This window comes from Cricetulus griseus, chromosome 7 (genome assembly GCF_003668045.3).
Source record: "Cricetulus griseus strain 17A/GY chromosome 7, alternate assembly CriGri-PICRH-1.0, whole genome shotgun sequence".
NCBI classification, from domain to species: domain Eukaryota; kingdom Metazoa; phylum Chordata; class Mammalia; order Rodentia; family Cricetidae; genus Cricetulus; species Cricetulus griseus.
Window position 1 is genome coordinate 85,993,215 of NC_048600.1, and position 21,883 is coordinate 86,015,097.

Sequence of the window (21,883 nt, forward strand, 5' to 3'; positions counted from 1 at the left end):
CTCTCTAAAACAGCCTGTGAACAGGTCATGAGAAAACCAAAGGGAATTAAACGACGACTCACATATGCTCAGCCTTTTTCACACAGCAAAAACTCAGTGCTCTGGCTACAAGGCTGCATCCAGGAATGTCTAGAGTCAGAGGATTTAGTTGCCATTTCCAAATCCTTATTTCTTGTGGTTAACTTTTGTGTCTCACCGTGGTCAGCAGAGTCTGAGCTATGAAGCAGGCCCTGGGCACAAGGCAGAGGCAAGGCTCATCTCCCTGAGCTAATGTGTCACCTGGTGCAGGAGGTCACCAGCAAGGACAGGCCTCAGCAGGAAGTACTTAGCAAAGGCACTGCTCCAGAAGCAGTGTCTACCACAGTAGCTGGAGACAAGGAGAGGTGGAGCATGCATCTAGTGACACAGCAATCTTCATAGGATTGACTGTCTCCATGACCAGAGTGTAACTCATGAACACAAGCTAGCTAGCCCAAATTCTCTCATTGATTAATGGGGCGTGATGGTATCTATCTCACAAAGGGCACACAAGCATTAAGTTAGTGCAGGGAACACCTTTAGAGCAATACTCTAGTATGTGCTCAATAAATGTTAGGTTTTATTAGCATTTATTTTTCTCTGAGGTGGCAAATAGTTCACTATGTTCACATCAAACACAAAAGTATTCTCAGTGGTTTCTGTAAATCCCATTTCACATTGCCTGTGGGAAAAAGGAGATGTAAATTATTTCAAATAGACATGATCACAGTTTAAAATACTGAGTTTATTTTTTAAAAAATCAGCACAGTAAAAACTACCACACAAATGACTTTATACTACCAATGACAAGTACTTCTGCTGGCTCAAGTGCACATGTTTAACTCTCCAGACTGAAGATTATGAATCCCTCAATGCCCTTTACATTCTGAGGTTATGTAACATTAAGCAAGAAAATAATAAACAAAAATCAATTTTGCACAAGTTAAGTGGGACCAAGCAGCTTGAATCATCACCTGAACTTCTGGTACCTTAGAAACAATCCCAGAAGGCCTCTTAGGGACATCTCTAGTAGCCAGATTCACATGAGTCCTTGGGTATGTCTCACCCTTTGCTTTTCAATTTCTTTCACTAAACTTCACACAAATAACTGGCCCAGGAAACTTTTTTTTTTTCAAGCAGTTGCCTTATTTTTACACATTCCTTTTCTTTTTCTCAATTCAAAGTTTCTGAAAACCTTAGCACCAGGACCCACTAACCTTCGAAAGGCCATGTGGGCATCTTTGGTCCCCTGGAAAGTCCAAAAGTCTTTCAGTCACCCACTTGGCTCCCTCCTCTAGAAGGGATGCTCTGTGGTGTGGAGAGGACCTTCTGCTCTCTGGGAGAGTGAGCTGGCATGGGGAAGGCCTACCCTCTCCTATCCTCAAACTTTCCCTGCATTCAGAGAAATGCTTTTCATACCGGTATGTATCAAACAGCAATAAATGACTCCTGGAATCATGAAAATGCCCTAGGAAGTAAAGCCTTGGAGAAGGAGGTGTTTGGCCTGTGTGCTGAGCTGCCTACTCTGACTGCTGATGAGCAGAGGCTAGGTGGCATCACTACACTTTGCATTCCATATTGGTTGTCACCCAGTAGGGACAGGTGCCCTCTTAGGGCAGCACCAGTGACAATGTGAGGAACACATTTACCACGGGAGCCAACAGTGACTGCACTTGGGTTAGTACTGATTGGCCCTCCCCTGTGGTTCAGTAGAGGCTGGGATTCCTATGTAAAATGTCTTCATCCACTACCTTTCAAAACATTTTGATCTCCAAACTGAGTCAGAGGAATGAACACTCCATTTCAGTAGGAAAATTATACATCCGGAAAATATTGCATCATTACAATCCTCTCATGTTCCTCAGGCACTAAAAAACATAACCCACCCTGTTGTAACTTCCAGAACCACTGCTAAGACAATGAGAGAATACGGAGTGAGGATGACCTCACTGGCATTTCTCATCAGTGGGCAGCTGAGAACAAAGGTTCCCCATGGGCTGACACAGGGTGGTGCTGTCCCTCCTCTAGAGATATGAGGGCCCTGCCTGGACAGCTTTCATGCGGCGGCCTCTAGGAACTCTGAGGTGAACACAGCTTCTGCATAGTCTTCACACACATCCTGCAGCTCCGCAGCCACGGCCCCCAGGGCTTCATCTACCAGCTCATCTGAAAAACTGGAAGACAAAGGACACAGCTGAAGGTGTGGGCAGCCAAACACGGAGCTGTTCAGTATTCATGAAAACCTAGTAAATCAACTTGGAAATTATTTGGCAATCCAGACACCAGAAGAGTGAAGATACTTCTGAAGAACAAATAGAAAGTGAGGGGCCTGGCTCTCCCAGATACTGAGATGGTAGTACCTAGATCCCCAAACCCTGCAAGAACACCAAAACAGACACATGGGCCTCGCTCTTGAGATGGCTGACATTAGAGGTAACTGCAAATAAATAAGCTGGCCACAGTGGAGGTGCATGCTTTCTCTGTGGGAAAGGGCAAGGTCCTCCAAATCCCAGATGTCTCTATATAAGCATATGCATTCACATGCAACACACAGCCCTTTTCATTTAAACTGTTGAAGAGTACGCTGCAGACCTGGTATCCATCAAGAACTTCAGTGTGTCCTAGAAAAGACACCTTGCAGACAGCTGCAGTAACGTCACTATAAACCATTATCTAATCTTACCTACAGACTTTATTCAAACCTTGCCAACCATCCAATTAACGCCATTAAAACTTTTTATAGTTTAGGATCCAATCCAGGCTATTTAGTTGTCATGTCTCTTTAGATGACTTTGTTTTAAAATAAGTTCCTCAGTCTTCTTTTCATGACCATAACACTCTCAAAGAGTAAAGTTCTTTTTTTTTCTCCTTACACTGTCCCCGGATCTGGAGTTGTCTAGTATTCCCTTACAATCACTGTCAGCTACATATTTCTGGAACAGATGCCAAAAGAGGGCTATTGTGTCCCCTCCCTCAGTGCTTGCCCCTTTACTTATGACTGCTGGTTTTGACCACTCAGTTGTGGTGGTGTCTGGCAGGCTTCTTCCTTATAAAGCACTAGTTTCCCCTCTATAATTATTAAGTAAATTATACAGAGATAGATTCAGACTTATTTGGGGTTTGTTTTCCTGTGTCTTCATGACTTGTTCCTTTCGGGATGATAGTCATTGGATATTGTTTCAGACTCATTGTCTTATTCTCCTCACATATATTAGACCACATTGTTTGGTCTTCTATGTTCCCAATCCTCCCGCCTTTACTTTTCATCTTTAATTTTGCCTTTCTCCACTACTCTGGAGATATATATTTCCACATTCCAAGCTCCAAAGTTCTCTTCCTATCCAATACATTCTTTATTTCAGAAAGTGTATTTTTTTATCCTTGAATTTTGATTAGTTCCTAGTCCTCTGGCAAAATTCTAAGTTGTGTCTTTTATTTCTATTACCAGACAAGTTATTTGAGTCTGTAAACAGCTTCAATACTTGGAGCTGCTGTGGATGTGCTGTTACAATTGTCACTCTCTTGCCTGGGTATTTTCACTATAAATTAGACACTGTTCGCTGAAAATTATAGAAATAAATTAAGTCTGCCATGATGGTATGATTTTCCTCCAGAGAAAATACATGTTCGGTTACATATGGAGGCTGGGGAACAAGAGTATCTAGAGTCACCTTGGCTACTAAGAAGAGGCAGAATTGAGTGATGTCCATAAGAAGACCTATATATCCAGGCCACCAGAACTTACAGAGAATGTAACCTTTCAAGGCCTCAATCAGAAGGAATGCAAGGCCTGGGGATGTAGCTCAGCAGTAGATGTAGCTCAGCCTAGAATGTACAAGGTCCTGGGTTCGATACCAGCACCACCGTCAATGAAGTGAAGAAGCTTCCCAAGGCAGTAGCTTGGCACCACTGGATTCCAACCTCTGTCTTCTGACATGAGGAGGCTGTGGATACATTTACCTCCAGAGCAAACCATTCAGCACCACACCGTGGGCCTGTCTTCTCCACAGTCCTGACCTAGTTATTCTTTATTACCTAGTTAGTATCTAGATGCCTTCAAGTGTATACATTTTATTTTTAATTCAGAGTTTCTATTAACAGTTATCCTCAGGGGGATGGCGGGGGAGAAGTGGTTCAAATCACGGATGTCATTTCTGGAAGCAGAAATGTGTCATTTCTGGAATGACCACCTTGTCTTTGTATCTGCTTCGCTCTCTAAATTCCTACCACTGCTTCTCCACTCAACTACGAGGGAAACATAAGGGCACCTCTCAATCACTCGGCACAGCAGTGGCGTATGACACGGGGTTTCCTTTCAACTGTCTTCACTCTGCCTCAAAGCATCATCCCTCCTGACCTGTCTTCCTCTTCCAATCTGAACTGGCTGCATCCTGTGCTGAAGGGCAATTTCTTTTGAAGTGGTTTTGCCATTTTTCTGGATGTCCCATGTTGGAATCCAGATTCCCTGAAGTCCTACGTCTTCTTCCTTAGTGTACACCTTGCCCAGAGCAGCACATGGGCTCCAATAACTTAAGGAGAAGCAGTGCAGGATATCAAAAGCTCATAAATATATAATCCAAGAATGAAAATAAGCATGTTTAAAACTTAAGAAAAATACAAATAATCTACTATTTTGCTCAATGATAAAAACACCTTGCACTTTGTACTAAAGCAGTACTTGGAGGAGGAACTTGGGGGTACAGGAGAGCAGTGAATGAAGAACAGTGCTCCCAGAAGTTAGCTGCGTGTCAAGGCCAGTGTCTCACATATGAGGAGGACCTGATAATGGCTATTTCTTGCCCACCAATACTTGTGCTCCCTGATGGAGTAAAATCCTCAACAACAGCATCAAGAAATCAGCCCTGACTTGAGTCACTGAAGCCCTGACTCTCAATATGATGGGCTGAGCCTGGAAGGTAATAAATTCAAATGAGGTCACAGGGAAGAGTCCTCATGATGGGGATCGTGCCCCAAGAGGAAGGGATAGCGAACCTCTGTAACTAGAAGATAGAGCACAAAGGCAACTGTTTGACAGCCAGGAAGGGGACACCCACCAGACCCTTTGATCTTAGATAACTCCCAGCCTCCAGACTTCGAAAGACATTCTTGTTGTTTTAAGTCCCTCAGTCTACAGTATTTTATAGCAACCTGAGTTTGGCCTGACAGTCTGCCTGAGTGGAGACTGCAGGGCACTCTGCTCCTCCAGGTGACAAAGCCCATGATGTTCTTATGGCCTCCTGCATCTGAAAAAGAGCAGTTCACAGAGGCGGCTTCCCACTAGCCACTGGAACCCCAGAGCAAAGATTAAGACCTCAGCTAGTCCTTCCACCAGCTCCTCTTCAAGTCTAAAATTTGGCCCTTGGCCTGTAAGCAGAGACACAGAAATTTTACTGACCTTTCAGCTATTAGCCATGGGTTGAAGGAGCCTATAGCCTCATGAGATATGATCCGTAGGAACTGCTCAAATCGGCTGCAGTAATCACCAATGCTGTGCCTCATCCTTGGTGGGACAAAGAGGGGAGTCCAGCCTTCTTTCTGATGCAGATCTTCTTCGGCGGAGGGAAAGGGAGCCTCCCTTTTCTCTGATTCCTCTTCTGTTACCCCACTTTCATCCAGTGAGCTGAGAACACAGAAGAAGGAAGGCATTTAAATGTAGGCAAGGGTGAGCTGATCCTGTACCATGATGGTTTGTCCTCCTAATACTGAACAAAACTCAGCATCCTACCATCACTGCCTACTTCTCTTCCTACCACACTAATCCTCAACACTGCAGGCATTCCTGCTTTGCAGATGAAATAAACCTCACACTAAGTGTCAGCACAATTTGTACATGACAGAGTGGAAGCTAGCTAAAGGCTGCCAGGTACTGGAGGCTTCCTTTCCATGCAAGTGTTCAATGCCTACACAGAACCACCGCTTTAGTGACCCATCAAAGTTTGCAAGAACTTGCTCCAAACAACTTCTGCCATATTCGAACTAAAGGGATTTAGAATTTAACTGCACCCAATGCCACCAACTAGCGATCATGATAGTGTCACTGCCACTTACTTGGCATTGCAGGGACTCTCTAGCAAGATGTTCACGGCTGGGCTCTTAGGAGTTGCTGTCTTAGTGATCTTGATTGGATGGGGAGCCAAAGGTCTCTCACTTATTGCTGGGTTGCTCTGGTCTAGAAAGGACAGACATAATTTAAAACGTGTCCCTCTTACGAGTATGGTAGCAGCTAATGAACTGTGAGGGACTCACAGCCATCTTCCTCGCACACTGACACAGGCCAGGGTTGGTATGGAGGGGCTTCAAACACAAAGGTGAATTTTCAAGTTGTAGAGAAACAAAACACTGCAGAGTCAGTGTTCAGAAACCAGCGCTGCTCCCTAGCTCCACGCCAGACTGCTTGCCTGGTCTGTGAAAGGCCTCAGGAGATAGCACTTTACTGCGATCCAGCTGCCAGTCAAGGAGTTTGAAGTCACGACATTTGATTTGAAGAAGGAGAAAGCCACTCAGACCTGAACACTTATTAGCAGATTTAACTTGTCTCTGGACATTGTTGCAAAAAACCTGCATGAGAGTCAACACACTAATTTATTAACTACAATTTGAAGGCCCAAGAGCTCTCCTGAGCTTCAGGTGATTTCTAGTTTTAAATGTGTTTCAAGTAGAAAAAAGAGACCCATCACTCAGGTAATGTTCCGGCAAGACACTTTCTCTGATGTACATACATTCTGGTGATGACACACTGTCAGGAACAAATACTGCCAAGGTCAGCTTTTGTAAAAATGTAACCACTACCGAGTAAAATCAATTTTCAGTTATTCACAGAGAGAAAAGGATTAGACACCACATGACCCTAAGATCACTTTAAGTTTAGTTCTGTAATGTACCTGAGCCAAAAAGCATGTTGCCTGGATTCCTACAGTGATCTCATGATGTTGGAAACATAAGTGTCCAACACTCATTTCAAGTTCTTAGTGTTCTAAAAAGCTCCTCTTTAAAAAAAAAAAAAAGACATTTAACTATATGTATATCTGTGTGTGGGTATGTGCACAGGAGTGTAGGTACCTGCAGAGACTGGAAGAGGGACCTGGATGCCCTGGAGCTATATTTACAAGCAGTTGAGAGCTGCCTGATGTGAGTGCTGGGAACGAACTCTGGTCCTTTGCAAGAGAAGTACGCTACTTTACATACTAAGCAATCTCTCCAGACCCTAAGAAGCTCCTCTGAAATGTAAATGCAGCCTCCACACAGAGATCTATATAGCTACTAATAAGTAAAGGTTGTCCTCTCAAAGGAAAAGACAGTAAGTCCCTTCTAAAACTGTCTTTCACAGCATGCAACCTAACTTTGTGGCCCATGACCAAACTTTCAGTATAACACATCCCTTTGCTCTGCCTCCAACTCAAAAAAAAAAAAAATGCTAAATGCCCATTGTCTGACTACACAGTCATTAGAAGGGTCCTTGCTGTACCTTAGCCCATTGTCTGACTACACAGTCATTAGAAGGGCCCTTGCTGTACCTTAGCCCATTGTCTGATGACACAGTCATTAGAAGGAAGGGTCCTTACTGTACCTTCAGTAGCCTCGATGGAGGCATGACGACTGACAAACTCTCTAAGCCTCAATGAACCTGGGGCTTAGTTGGGAAAGTTGAGACCCCTTGACAAACAGTTATAGCCTGCTGGAACAGGCTGTGGGGGTTCACAAGCAAGAACTGGACAAAGGGAGAGAGCTGTATAATAAAAGCTGGGTATCCCTAATTGCTTGAGACCAGAAATGTTTCAGATGTGCGAGCTGCTCAGATTTGGGGACATATGTATAAGCTTCATTAATTGAGTGTCTCCAATTGGAAAATCCAATCTCTTAAGACCCTGGAAGCACACTGGATCTTGGCATTTTTGTTTATGGTTGCTCAGCTGTGTAAGAAAAAGTACTGCACAGGTAGGATCACATGAGCCAGGCCCAGAAGAACAATTCAGTTACTAGCCCATGAGGTAGAAGCCAGGGGGTGTAACCATAAATAACAACAAAATGCACAAAAACTGCAGAAAACACAGAAGAGTACAGACATGTTCTGTTACATGCCCCATCTTTCAAAATTTAACATACAGAATATTTTTTAAAAAACAATGACACAAATTTGTATCTTAAAATAATTTCTATGTGACATAAGCTGGCATCAAGCACCAACTGCAGCTCCCTTCACATCTCTAGGTAAGTGTAATACTCACTGAATTTAAGTTCCATTAGGGGTAATGCTCAACCACATCTACTTTCTCATGAGAAGATAAACATGAGTCAAGCAGAATTTGATTAACGCTTCCCAGGCAAACTGTGACAGCAGCCTAGCAATTGCAGCCACAATGTAAATGTAAACTTGAAAAGCAAAGAGAAAAACAAGTTTCTTTCTTCAAATGGAGTGAGAACAAGTGACAATCACCAGCCTTTTCCTCAGACCACAAACTTTTATCTAAGATAGACCATAATGCTAAACGTTAAAGCTAAGACAAACAAACTATAAAGTTTCTAGAAGAAAACCATATCCTCTCACCTCACTGGCAGGCAAAGGTTTCCTGGGCCACAAAATAATAATAATAATAATAATAATAATAATAATAATAATAATAATAATAACAACAACAACAACAACAGTAATAATACACAAAGTTGACTGAGGTTTTATCAGAATTAAAACTTTAACATCATTGGGAGAGGAAGTAGTTAAGCCATACACAAGAAACTCGTATCTGCAAAACAACCAATTGAGTAGAGTGGTAGCTGCCAGCAAGTGGTAGTGTGTGTGTGTGTGGGGGGGGGGGGCTGGAAATAACAATTGATGCATACAGAGGGTTGTTCTGGGGTGTGTGAAAATACATGTTTTGGTTTGTTTTTTGTTTTTGTTTTTGTTTTTTGGAGACAGGGTTTCTCTGTGGCTTTGGAGGCTGTCCTGGAACTTGCTCTTGTAGACCAGGCTGGTCTTGAACTCACAGAAATCCACCTGCCTCTGCCTCCCAAGTGCTGGGACTAGAGGCATGCGCCACCAGTGCCCGGTAAAAATAAATGTTTTGTAATTGAGAAAGTAGCAATGAACACTGGTCAGACAACTATGTGAATATAGCAGTTACTTAAAAAAAAAAAAAAAAAAAAAAAAAAAAAAAAAAAACAGAAAGGCAGTGCTGAGACAATAGCTCAGATGTACAGTGTCTGCTGAGCATATGCAAGGTACTGGGTTCGATCCTCAGCACTGCAAAATACAAAAAAACAGAAACAAACCAACCCAAACATATTTGACAAGAACTTATGCCTAGTACACACAAATATTCTGTATAATTAAAAAATAAAAGGACAACCCAATTTAAAAAAAAGACAAAAAGATTTTGGACATCTCATAAAGAATTATATAGCACCAACTACTAAGCGCTTGAAAAGGTTCAGAGTGCTACTTATCAAGAAGGAGGAATTGCCAGGCGGTGGAGGCACATGCCTTTAATCCCAGCACTTCTGGGAGGCAGAAACAGGTGGATGTCTGTGAGTTTGAGGCCAGCCTGGTCTACAAACTGAGTTCCACAATAGCCAGGACTGTTAAACAAAGAAACTTGTCTCAACCCCCGACCCCCCCCCAAAAAAAAAAGAAGGAAGGAAGGAAGAAAGGTAGGAAGGAAGGAAGGAAGGAAGGAAGGAAGGAAGGAAGGAAGGAAGAAAGAAGAAAGAAAGAAAGAAAGAAAGAAAGAAAGAAAGAAAGAAAGAAAGAAAGAAAGAAAGAAAAGAAATAGAAATTTAGGGGCTGGAGAGATGGGTCAGTGGTTTAGAGCATACACTGGTCTTGCAGAGAATCTGAGTTCAGTTTCCAGCACATCTGACAGTTCCCAACCACTTGCATATCTAGCTCAGGGAGAAAATCCAATACCTTTGTGCACTGCCACAGGCACAGACCCATCACTAAAAATAATAATAAAGCTTTAAAAATATTAGAAGGTGAAACTAAAATACCATGAGATACCAATTCCCCTGCCAGATTCATTATTCGAACACAATGTAAAACTGACACCGCCAGAGGCAAACAAGGGCAACTCAGTGGAGACAGGAGCAGACATGGCTCAGCCTCCTTGGCAGATATTTATAGTTTGTTACACCTAGCACATGACCTGGCAATACCTTAGGTATTTATCCAAGAGAAATAAAAACCAATGGTCCACACAAAGACTACATATTAATATGTTTACAAGAGATTTGAGACAGAGTTCGCGTGTAAGCAAGGCTAGCCTGGAATTCATATGCTACCCAGGACAGAACTCTTGATCTTCCTGCCTCAGCTTCAGATTACAGGAATCTGTCACCACGCTTGCATTTAAATTCATTAGTTACTTAAAAAAAAATTAGATGTATTTATTTTTTAATCGATGTAAGCTTTTGCCTGCCCATATGTGTGTACACCGTGTGCCTGCTGCCTAGGTGACTAGAAGATAGATCCAGATCCTCAGGATCTGGAGTTAGAGCCTACTGTCAGTCATCATGTGGGTGTTGGGAACTGAACCCAGGTAGTCTGCAAGAGCAATAAATACTCTTAACCACTGAGCCATCTTTCCAATGCCTTAGCTTAATTCTTAATAGTCCCAAACTAGAAGAAAACAAACATATATCCATCGGCAAACATGCAAACTAGATGTGGAATGTACATTCCAAGGAATACTACTCAGAAAGAAAGGAGAAGGGGAATAGAGAGGGGGTGACAGAGGACTAATTAGTAGGGTAAATGAACATTGAGATGTTTGCAATCAGTAGCTGTGTCATCTCCACTGCAGAAAGGACTTTAAGATCTTGTAATGGGTGGGGAGAGTAATCTGTATGTGTGATTTTCAGATTTCTTTATAATAGGCAAACAATGGGAGGCATGACCACAGGAGGAAAGGTGACTGACCACATAAGCAGAAACTGGGACAACTGTACAGAACAGACCCTCATCTGGAGCGGCCAGAAGGAACCAGCTCTACCAGCATTTTGACTTCTTTTCAAGACTCATTTCCAGCCTTCTGAGCTCTCAAGTTATAAGAGAATAAATCTATATTCTGATTCAATAATTTGTGGTGAGAAGTGTTCTAAGTGTTCTATTTGCTACAGTAGCAACAGGAAATAAGCAAAACCAGGCTATAACATGCTATGTTGACTGGAAGAGCCTAGACAAGAACACATTCTCCAGCAAGAGGCTGCACTTATTCAAACCTCTAGCTAGATTAGTCAACATGGCTGAGAAGCACAGTGTTGCCTAAAGGTAGGACATTGACTGGGAAGGACATGGGAAATTTCTGCAGCGATGGTGTGTGCTGCATCTAGACAGGAGTCTGGTAAGAAATAGATCCATTTGTCAAAACTCCTCAAATGACATGGTTGAGATCTGTGTGTTATATACAAACATTTTTCATTAATAAATTTGCATGTGGGGGGGGAGGGAGAAAGAGAGAGAGAGAGATGAAGGTATAAGAATGCAGGCACTGGCATGGTGTGGAGCATGTTTGGGGTCAGGACAAACTTAGGTGAGTGAGGACCCTCCACTGTTTGAACCAGGGAGGGGTCTCTTGTTGCCTATGACAGGCTAGCTGGCCCAGGAGCTCCTGTCAATTCTGCTTCAGCCTCTCACTAAGTCATCTCTCTATTTCTTACATGTAAATTTTAACTCAGAAAAACAAAAAAACATAAACAAACAAGAAACTCAAGCTGATGCTGCATATTTGGCAGAAAATGGACTGTTACCTGGCAGTTTACTTTGAAATGCGTAATAAGACCATCTGAAATGCAAAACTGAGATGAACTGAGGACAGAGGGTAAACAGACACGGTAACCTCAGAGCTACAAGGTGAGGATTTTGGTCATCACTGGGCAGATTTTCTCAGCCTTTGAAATTTTTCAGAGTAAAATATTGAGGGTGGGGTTGGGGAGAAACACCTACCATTTCTTTCTTCGTGCATCCATAAATGAGGGTCAGCATATACAATTTTATTATATCTTTGGCGAACTGTCTCCTGGTATTTCTTTAAAAAAGAAAGTTTAATTTATGAGAAAAGTAAGTTTCATTATAAGCCAGAAAGTAGTAAGTGTGGAAACAGCTCAGCAGAAGGACACTGATTAGAACAGGGGTCTGCTGAGCAGCTCACCAGAGAAGCCTAGGAGAAAGTGTAACTAACATGACTGCAACCTCAGACAGCTTGTCCCCTAGAGCTTGCTGTGATGACAGACACAGGTCCCCTGTCCACCTATGGACCACCTGTATTTACATCTTCATTAGGTTTGTGTTTCAACAGACTTGGCTATTTCTATTGCGTAGAACAGCTCAGGTCTAGGCAGTTACCCCCAATAGAGGGAAAGTGGTTTAAAGAATAGGACAAACAGTGTGTCTTTAAATTTTCAGAAACCAACCAAAAATTACCTTCCTTTTAAATTCCTATTTAGCAATGAGGAAGAACTGAGCTAATCATGATACAACTAAAACAAAAGTGCTGAGAGTGGGGTCCACCCTGGATAGGGCATCCTGGCTCTCTCTGCAGTTTTTATGACCTTGAGCACACCATTTGACCACTGGGTTTTGATTTCCTGTTCTTGAACAATTCAGTAGGATGGTTCATGTCTGAGGTCTAAAAGTTTGTAAGAAAAAGGAGTCATTATAATAGTAGTAGTCTGGAAACTAAAGATGATGAAGACATCTGTGATATGACAGGGTCACTACAGCAAGCTAGAAGAGGCAGCTGAAAAGTGTCTATAAACGATGGATACAGGGCTGGAGAAATGGCTTAGCGGTTAAAAGCACTGACTGCTCTTCCAGAGGTCCTGAGTTCAATTCCCAGCAACCACATGGTGGCTCACAACCATCCATTATAAGATCTGGTGCCCTCTTCTGGTGTTCAAATATACACGGAAGCAGAATGTTGTATACATAATAAATAAATAAAATCTAAAAAAAAAAGATGGATGCAAAAGTCAATGGTCCAAACTGTGGGACCAAGTCCCATAATCTATGTTTTTGGAATTACAAGTCACTGTTAACAGGGTGAAAACAGTATAGACCACTTGAGTTATGTGTCGGATAGTTTGCTAAATAAATACTTTATATCTTCTATTCTCAAAAACCCTACTTATTAGGCAGGGTAAGCGACCGAACCGATCCAAGGTTCATTTAGTTGGCAAGAGAGCTTGGATTTAAAAGTAGGACCCTGCGGCTCTGCCACATTGAGTGTCAGCATGATCAGGAGCAGAGGTGAACCCCCACTGGCAAAACAGACCAGCAGACCCAGACCTTACTTCCATTTCCTCCATCCGGAGCATCATGGTCTCTAGATTGGGGCTATCCTTGTTGTCCCCCAATGTGGCTGAAGTTTCTAACCCCAAGTTCTTATCATGAGTCATGGCCCAGAGTTCATGAGCAGCATCTTCCAGACAGTCATCCAGATGATGAATATTCCTGGACCCATAACTGATGCCTGAAGCCTACAAAATGAAGAAAGAAAGGGTGAAAAGGTAATATAAAGAGAACTGAAAAATTAAAGACTATTGTTGATCATTATAACCACAAAGCATAGTGTTCCAGCTGGCAGAGATCCCATGCCAGAACAAACTTCTCAGTCAGTATGTAACAAAAGCACCAGCCAATACAATTCTTATCGGTCCCTTAAGAGATTACACTAACTTAGAAGTGCCTTTATTGCAGCTTAACCAGCTATTTCATCTGCCTTGCTGACTAGACATATCTCTTCTGCCACATTTAGGGGAATGTATCATATTTTATACATCATGCATTCTAGATGGCATGTCTTTTCTTTTGGTTCATGCCCTTATAAAAGCCTCACAGCACTACAAAGTTCAGGGTTCTTTTCTTTGCTTGAGGCTCTTGTTATGATTTAAGAGGACTTTACCATTCTCTCCTGACTTTGTGTGCTTTAAATTAACAAAGTACTTTATAGTTTGCAAAGCATTTCTCCATGCTTACTTTTCTTCCTTCCTTTCTTTCTTCTTCCTTTTTTTTTTTTTTTTTTTTTTTTTTTTTGAGACAGGGCCTCTACATAGTCCTGGAACTCACTTTGTAGACCAGGCTGGCCTCAGAGATCCACCTGCCTCTGCCTCCCAAGTGCTAGTATTAAAGGCTTCTATCACCACACCCATCTATTTTCTTGATCCTAAGAGGGCCTGGCTCTGCCCTTCAACTTTGGACAAGTTTATTCAGCCTCTCTGGGCTTGTCTTCTTCCTTGTCTTTTGTTTTTTTTGAGACAGGGTTTCTCTGTGTAGTCCTGGCTGTCCTGGAACTCACTCTGTATACCAGGCTGGCCTCAAACACTTAATTTTTAAAAAAATATTTTAATTAAAATAATTACATAACTTGTCCCCTTCCCTTTCCTCCATCCAATCCCTCCCATGCCCCTCCTCTTACTCTCTCTCAAAGTGCTAGCCTCTGTTTCTTTATTAATGTTTTAAACACACACACACACACACACACACACACACACCTATATAAACACAACTCGTTGAAGACACTTAGTGTTGCTTGTGTGTGCACAATTTCAGGGCTGACCACTTTGTGCTGGGATAATTAATTAGGGGGCTCATCCCTGGGAAAGACTAGATTGCCCCCTCTCAGCAGTTATTAGTTGCCTGTTTGATTATTGATGTACAATCTGGAAAATTCCTTGCAATGCGAGTGTTTCCAACAACCCAGAATTCTAAACAAGAGATGGGTTTTATCTTTCAAACTATTGTATTAAAGACAATTTAAGGCCTACTAAGTAATTTGCACATAAAAAGCCTGTTTTATTCAAAGCATTTATATGTCTGTTTTACTGTATTAGTAATCCATTTCATTTTCCTTTCATACTGAAATGCTTTATGGAGCTGCTTTCCTAAGTTATAAGCTAGCCCATCACTTGTTGGGAGTCTAAAAGGGAGCTTTTAGTGGCCATGATGCACAAAAAAACACTAAGCCATCATACACCTGAGACTATAATGAACAATGGAGGCTTAGTTCCAGTCTTAGCAGCCTGACCTCACATGGGACTCCAACACAAAATAACAACACAAAAAGAATGGCAACAATGAAGATACAGCTAAAATCCTGCTTAACTGTTACATTAGTTGAACAATCTTGACCTAACAGTCTTCTTGCTCCCGGCCACTGGGCTATTGAATCTTCACTCCTGCTTCCTTCTACCTCCTTTATTCTCTGCCCTTTATTTGTTTGGAGCAATTACAGCAGCAAGCACCTTTTTTTTTCAACTTTTAGAAGATTAAAGGAATGCAACTTGTACCTTCTACTCCAAAGTCCCTAGGGCCAGGCAGAAGGGACAGCCCCCTACACATTAAAAGCAAATCCTCCAGAGGAAGATCAGCCTGAACAACAACAAAGGAGGTTTTCATTTAACCTCAAATGCTTTCATTTCTTTCTTGGACCTTCTTTCCTTTCTTTTAGACCAGACATGATCATGTACTAGGTGCACAAAACTTGCTTGCTTAACAAAAACATCAGACCCTAAAAAGAAAGGAAATTAGGCCCCCAATGAGCCAAAGTAGGCTGGATGAAAAAGAAATGAGGGAGCTACTCTTCTGCTCAGGCCATCAACATTCAGGGCCACACTTTATCTACACTCTGTCATTACAGGAGAGATAAAAGTGCACCAACAAAAGCCTGCAGCTCTGGAGATGTCTGTGAGCTGCTTACAAGGCCCATTCAGAGACAGAAGCAAATATACACTCTAAGAATTAACATGCTACATATGAAAAAGAATTTGTACTCTCCTTGAGTAGGATAACGTGATGTTTGCTAAGTAATCTGCATATCACTTTCCTTTGACTGGAGACATGATCATGTAATAATATCAGAATCCCAACGCCACACACCTGCTCTGCAGGCTGGGATGCTGCTGCTGTTGCTGCTGCTGCTGTTGCTGCTGTTGTTGCTGCTGCTGTTGTTGCTGCTGCTGCTGTTGCTGCTGCTGCACTTGGTGACGAACGATCCTTCAAAAGACTATTTGCTTCCACAGAAGAATTAACTCTCTATTAAAATGGACAAATGCATTCACGGATTATAAAAATTCACAACTCAGAACAAATAAGCAGAATATTGCAGAATAACCTGTGTGGAACTATTCATCAGCTCTAGATACAGTAGGCTTCTTGCAGCAATCAAAGCACCCAGTCCTCATGAAAATAAATGCCATGTGTTGTTCTCAGTGCTCCAGACATATTTTTAAGCTCTCAACTTTGTAAACACTGCCAGAGTAGCTAAATACCGCTTTGCAAGTCATTCAACTTGTCTGTTCTATACTTTTCTCAAATGAGGAGACTACACAACTCCATCTCTAGGAGCCCTCTGAGATTAATAATCCTAGAATTTCCATGGACTCTAATAGCCTAACACTTCTTAGAATGCCATTCAATCAATTAATGTCATAATATTCTTACATGACCTCATCTATAAGCATGAAAACAAGATGGCTTCTATTTCCAGGGTGAATCCATCAGGTGTCACTATTGAATCCCTACTGCTTACAGGAGGGTGACATAAAATTGTGGTATGCTCCAAGTCATATCATCTTTGAGAAACTTCTAGTTTGTGCAGAGAAGTGTCCCAAATCTCTCTCTTCTGTTGTAAAATAGCCAATCATTCTAAGTTACCAAGGTCACGGAGACCAGTATCCAGGGGAAAATTAAGTGAATACCATCCTTATCAATAGATTGATTTGGGAAGAATGGAAAATTCACTCTAAACTTTTTCCCCAAGTTAAATAAAATGCCACCCTTCTTAAAAGTAGTGCTGGCTTCTCTTCCCTTTCCTATACGCTCGCTTCCCACTCCACACACACCCACACAGAGGACATGAGGATAGTGGATACTATGTGGTGGTCTGGAGGTTGTGAAGGAACCCACCAGTGAAATCCTGCTCTGTATTACAGGCTGCCAGCACCAAAGAGACGCCTGGCCCTCTAAAAGAGGGTCAGTGTGACCTATGTAATAACTTTTCATTTCAGAACTGTGAAAGGCAAGCAAATGAGATGAACCAGTTACCTGGGCCTTGATCAAGAGGGGCTTCAACCGCTCCAGCACTGCTTCTTCTACCTTGTCAGCTAACTGGGCGGCAGACACACTGTTTAGAAGTAAAGTTGAAAAATCAGTGGTCAGAATGTCCTATTGTGCATATTTATGTAACTCCTCCAGGTGAAGGCAAACCCACAATGCTCCTCCAACTGCAATGGCCACATGCATGGGGTGTTAAGGTAGATATAGATTCAATTGCTCTGAGTGAGACCAAAACCCCACCCTTCTCTTTTTCTCTCTCTCTCCCTCCCCCGACCCTGCTTACAGATCAGCATGTAGCACCACACCTGCCTGTTGCCATGTTTTCTACCATGATGATAATGGACTAAGCCTTTGAAACTGTAAGCCAGGCCCCAGTTAAATGCTTTCTTTTATATGAGTTACATTGCTCATGTTATCTCTTCACAGCAACAGACTTCGCAGTGACTAAGACAGAAACCAAAACATACAGAAGCATACAACCCAGAAAATTCACTATGGGAACTTACTACAGTGAAATAAAACCACATCACATGATACATGTATGTTTATACAATCTTTAGTTATAATAATGCCATGCTAATGACAACTCAGATGTCCCTCGGTTGTTTACTAAGATGAGTGGTTAAACTCTGAAATCCAACTCACCAACAGAAAGAACGAATGAATAATATATGCAGTGACCAGAATGACTCTTTAGAGAACTACTTCAGGAAAAAAAGGTCAGTTCTAGGGCAGGTGAGATGGCTCAGCAGCTAAAGTCATTTGCTGTCAAGCCTGAGGACCAGAGTTTGATTCCCATAGTTGAATAAGAGAACTGACTTCTGCAAGTGGGCCTCTGACCACCATATATATGTACACTATGTACACTATGGTACAATAATTCCCACCCGCTGGAATAAGCAAAACTTTAAAAAGCCAATTCCAGAAAGTTATACATTGTAGAAATAAGTCTTGAAACAAATTATAAAAAGGGAAAGCAGATTAGTGGCTACCATGTTTACTGAATCAAAAGGTGGCTGGGGCAGCAGAGAAGTATGTATGGCTATAAAAGGCAACATGAGGGACGTCATGGTGATGGCGTGTTCATGACTGCAGCAATGCTAGCTAATCACGTGTACTCTACACCCTGGCTATATATAGTCAGCACTTTAAGATAGTAAACTAGGTAACTAAAAAATTATTTCCCAAGATTTTTTCTGTATTATTACAACTTTGTATAATTATCTAATAATAAAAAGTTTAATATTAACAAAATATCTGCTAAAAATCATTTCCAAATAAGAATTCCATAATAAGACTAATAATGGGTATACAAAATTAGCAAATATAAGCATAGAACAGACATTTTTAGATTTGAACTGTCTGGAAAAAAAGACTCCTTTCCCTCCAATTAATTATTACTATTATTTTTTTGAGACAAGGTCAAGCTACTGTAAAATGGGTTGGCCTCATGGCAATCCTCCTGCCTCAGTCTTCCAAGTGCTGGGATCACAGGCATATACCATGCCTAGCTCATCCTCTCTAAGAAGCTAAATTAGAGGACATGGCATAATGGCCCCAGAAGGGGGTGAAGGAAGGCCATTTTGCCATCACTGAGGTGGCTGGGGTGGTTTGAATGATAATGGTCCCCATAGGCTCACATGTTTGAATACTTGCTCACCAGTTGGTAGAACTGTTCTGTTTGGGAAGGATTAGGAGGTGTGTCCTTGTTGCAGGAGGTGTGTCACTGGACAAGGACTTTGAGGTATCAAAGCCATTCTCAATGTATGTGTCTTTCTCTGCCTCTGACTTGTGGAACAAGATGTGAGTTCTTAGCCATTCCTTCATGCTGCCATCATGTCTAATTTTTGGAAACTGTAAGCTTTCTTTTATAAATTGCCTTGTTCACGGTGTTTTATTATCGCAATAGAAAAGTAACTAAGACTGTGGTGACCTGAGAATACATCAATACTCACAAAGGTATCCACAGAGTGGGCTTCAGGAAGTGTGCCCCTTGGACACTCAAGGAAATATGAAATCTGCCACAAAGGATGGGGACTCCAGATGAGCATGCTGATAGCATGCTCAACAAAGTCACCTAGGTCAAATTATAGTTCCTATTATATCTGCATGCATTTGTCCAGAATACGAGGATGGGGAGTCACCAAACAAGCTCTGTAATTTGGTAATCTATATCCTTGTTATCACATTCAAAACCCTACAGAAAACAAAACAAAAAACACTAACAACCAAACCAGCCCCCTTCGTGCCCCCCAAACCTATAGACACTCAATGTGGATGAGAACTATCTGCAGGATGTAAAGCTATAAAATTGCAATTTAAAAAAAGAGGTTAAATTAGGCTGTGCTTCATCAAACCAAGCACACAAACAGAAAGAGGACATAACAAGGAAATTCATGTAAGCATGCCCAGCCTAGACACTTGTCTTTCCTGATGCTGATGAAGTGCTGATCCTCTGGGCTCTGTCTGCTGAGGGTCTTCACCTCACCCCATAGACTGCCCAGAGGAGCTGAGAAAACAGAGCACAAACAGGCAGCTCACTCTCCAGACAAGGCTTCCAGAAGTCCAGTAGACCTAGTTGCCCTACAGCCCTGAGGTGGTAAAACCTATCTTGTCTGTCATGACTCACTCATGCTCTTGCTCTTGCTCTTTGATGCCTGGGATGGGGTTCTTGAATACTCGGAGGAAAGCTTTAAAGTCAGGTGATGGTTCAGATTCTGCAACCTATTCTCCTGAGTCTTCTCTAACATTAGTAAAACTGCCCTTCCGGTGTTCTTCTGTTTCCAAAATTAAGGTTGTTGGCAGAAATGCATACATTAGTAGTAGATTTGTGAACAAGGGTAATGAAAAGATTAAGCCAGGAATCAGGACAGTAGGTATCACTAGGGAGAAGAGGGTATAGCTTCTACAACAGTATTACCTGGTTTGAGAGGCAATGCACAGGTGTTCATTTATAATATTCTGAACCTTACACACGAATTTAGTGTGTTTTTAGATGCTATGCTACACTTATTCTTTTTTTCAGAAAAAAATATACACAAAGGAATAAATGAGATGCGAAAAGATAAGTGGGTAAGAGTCACAGGCAATCAACCTTATACTACCTAGGGATGAGCAAGGCAGAGTCCCTCCAAGAGCTGTGACCACCCCATCATAGAGGTACGTATACACACACATGCTGGCCACTTCTGGGAGACAGTAGAAGTCTGGAACTATCAGCTATGTGTATAGGGGGAATCCTTCAAATCCTAACATTCTGTGAGTCTATAACTGAAATCTTAACCTTGGTCACCTTGGTCTCTAATGAATTAACTAGAGCCCTGTAACTGGGACTGAATGCCATCACTAATGGTGATAAAATGTACAGATGTTTCAGTCAGTGCTTTGTTCATTTGACTACAGGGTGAATGATTAACAGAGCTGGAAAAATGAGTCACCTGTGGCAGTGACATCAGCCCCATTACATCTCAAGCATATTTCTTCACTGCCTGTTAGGTGGCAGCACTCTTAGTGGATGAATGGGGGAAGTAACCTCATCTGAAAGCCTCAGACCACATTCAGGCTAACGTGAGACAAAAGCATCCACACACTCATCATTCACACACATCACACACATCTGCTCACCCTCTGCCCTCAGGAAGACCGGCATCCACCTAGTGCATTGCCTTGGGATGCACTGCAGCAAACAAGAAGCAAACACAGACCTCTTCCCAGATCATATATGGCTTTGCAGTTCTTCACACTCTACACACTCCCAAGAAACTGTGGTGTAGTAGTGTGCATGGAAACAAGCAAATGCTCATTCATTCCGTTACTCAATTTGGGAATGAGGTGAGGTTGGCTGTTCAAACTATAAGAATCAATTAAAAAAAAAGACACATACCCTATCACTCCCCAGTAGCAAACATATACCTTAATTTTTGAAGTCTATCCATTTCTTCAGCTTTCAGTTGAGCCAGCTCCTTTGTTCTTCTAGAAGTCTCAGCCTCAAGCCAGTCAAGTCTAGAAGGAGGTAAAGTCATGTCAGCTCTCCTTAGGGCAGAGTCAGGACTTCCTTGGCTTCTATCTTTGGCTCTACCACAGGCTTGTCGGTAGCTTTCCGGTTTTAAGAAGGCAGAAAGCCAGTGAGTAGAAGTGAGACTGACGTCAACAATCCTGACTCACTGTGGAAGGAGTGAGATGATACAGAACAAACCTGCCTTCTTGTTTACCTCAGAAACAAATATTTACCTCTGTTTTTGCATTCTTAACATTTCCTTGGCTTCCAATTCTTCTGGTTCTTTCAATCTTTTGGAAAACTGAGCATCTGGCCAAGAAAGCCTAACAGACAGTAAAAGAGTCAGGGTAACCATGCCTCAATGCCTTAGGGCATCATCACAGAAACAGAGCAGAAATGAGCCCCTTCCCCCAGCCCACACCAATGCTGGCTCTATGAAAGGATTAAAAATACAATGTATCCTCTGTGTACCCATGAAAGCTTCCATAGTGTGTCCCTACAAAAGGACATTTATACACAATTAGTACAGACACAGGAAGCTGTAGATGAAAAAACCAACCACCACTGTTCTCAGGACAGGTTACTTGTTTAGACAAATAAAAACAAAAGGGAAAGTTAACTCTAAACAATTTTATTGTATGTCTATATAAAGAACTTTGATTCTTCTGGTTCAGTATATGTGAATATCACCAAATTCTCTAACAACCCACTCTTTTTTAAGGGCTGAAGATAGAGCTCTACTAGAGTACAGTGTACTTTACATACACTGGAGCTGTGCTGTACTCCTGAGCTACCCCCTGGCCCTAATACCCATTTTCATT

General features: G+C 42.0%; 1 protein-coding gene across 12 annotated transcripts in view; it reads right to left on the reverse strand.

The window, feature by feature from the left end:
* Window positions 1-742: 742 nt before the first annotated feature.
* Window positions 743-21,883, reverse strand: part of Kiaa0753 (KIAA0753 ortholog) — a 51,653-nt gene continuing 30,512 nt past the window's right edge. For 10 of the 12 annotated variants that reach the window (XM_027426835.2, XM_027426836.2, XM_027426837.2 and 7 more), the window contains 9 exons: window positions 21,296-21,385; window positions 20,978-21,067; window positions 17,054-17,132; window positions 15,887-16,042; window positions 13,303-13,488; window positions 11,957-12,038; window positions 6,067-6,187; window positions 5,414-5,638; window positions 743-2,192 (listed from right to left, as the gene is read on the reverse strand). In XM_027426835.2, the coding sequence (XP_027282636.1) occupies window positions 2,075-2,192; window positions 5,414-5,638; window positions 6,067-6,187; window positions 11,957-12,038; window positions 13,303-13,488; window positions 15,887-16,042; window positions 17,054-17,132; window positions 20,978-21,067; window positions 21,296-21,385 (1,147 nt within the window). In that variant the 3' untranslated portion in view covers window positions 743-2,074. Of the gene's footprint in view, window positions 2,193-5,413; window positions 5,639-6,066; window positions 6,188-11,956; window positions 12,039-13,297; window positions 13,489-15,886; window positions 16,043-17,053; window positions 17,133-20,977; window positions 21,068-21,295; window positions 21,386-21,883 lie in introns of those variants that run through there. The other 2 variants (XR_004770694.1, XR_003487285.2) reach the window with 2 other exon arrangements.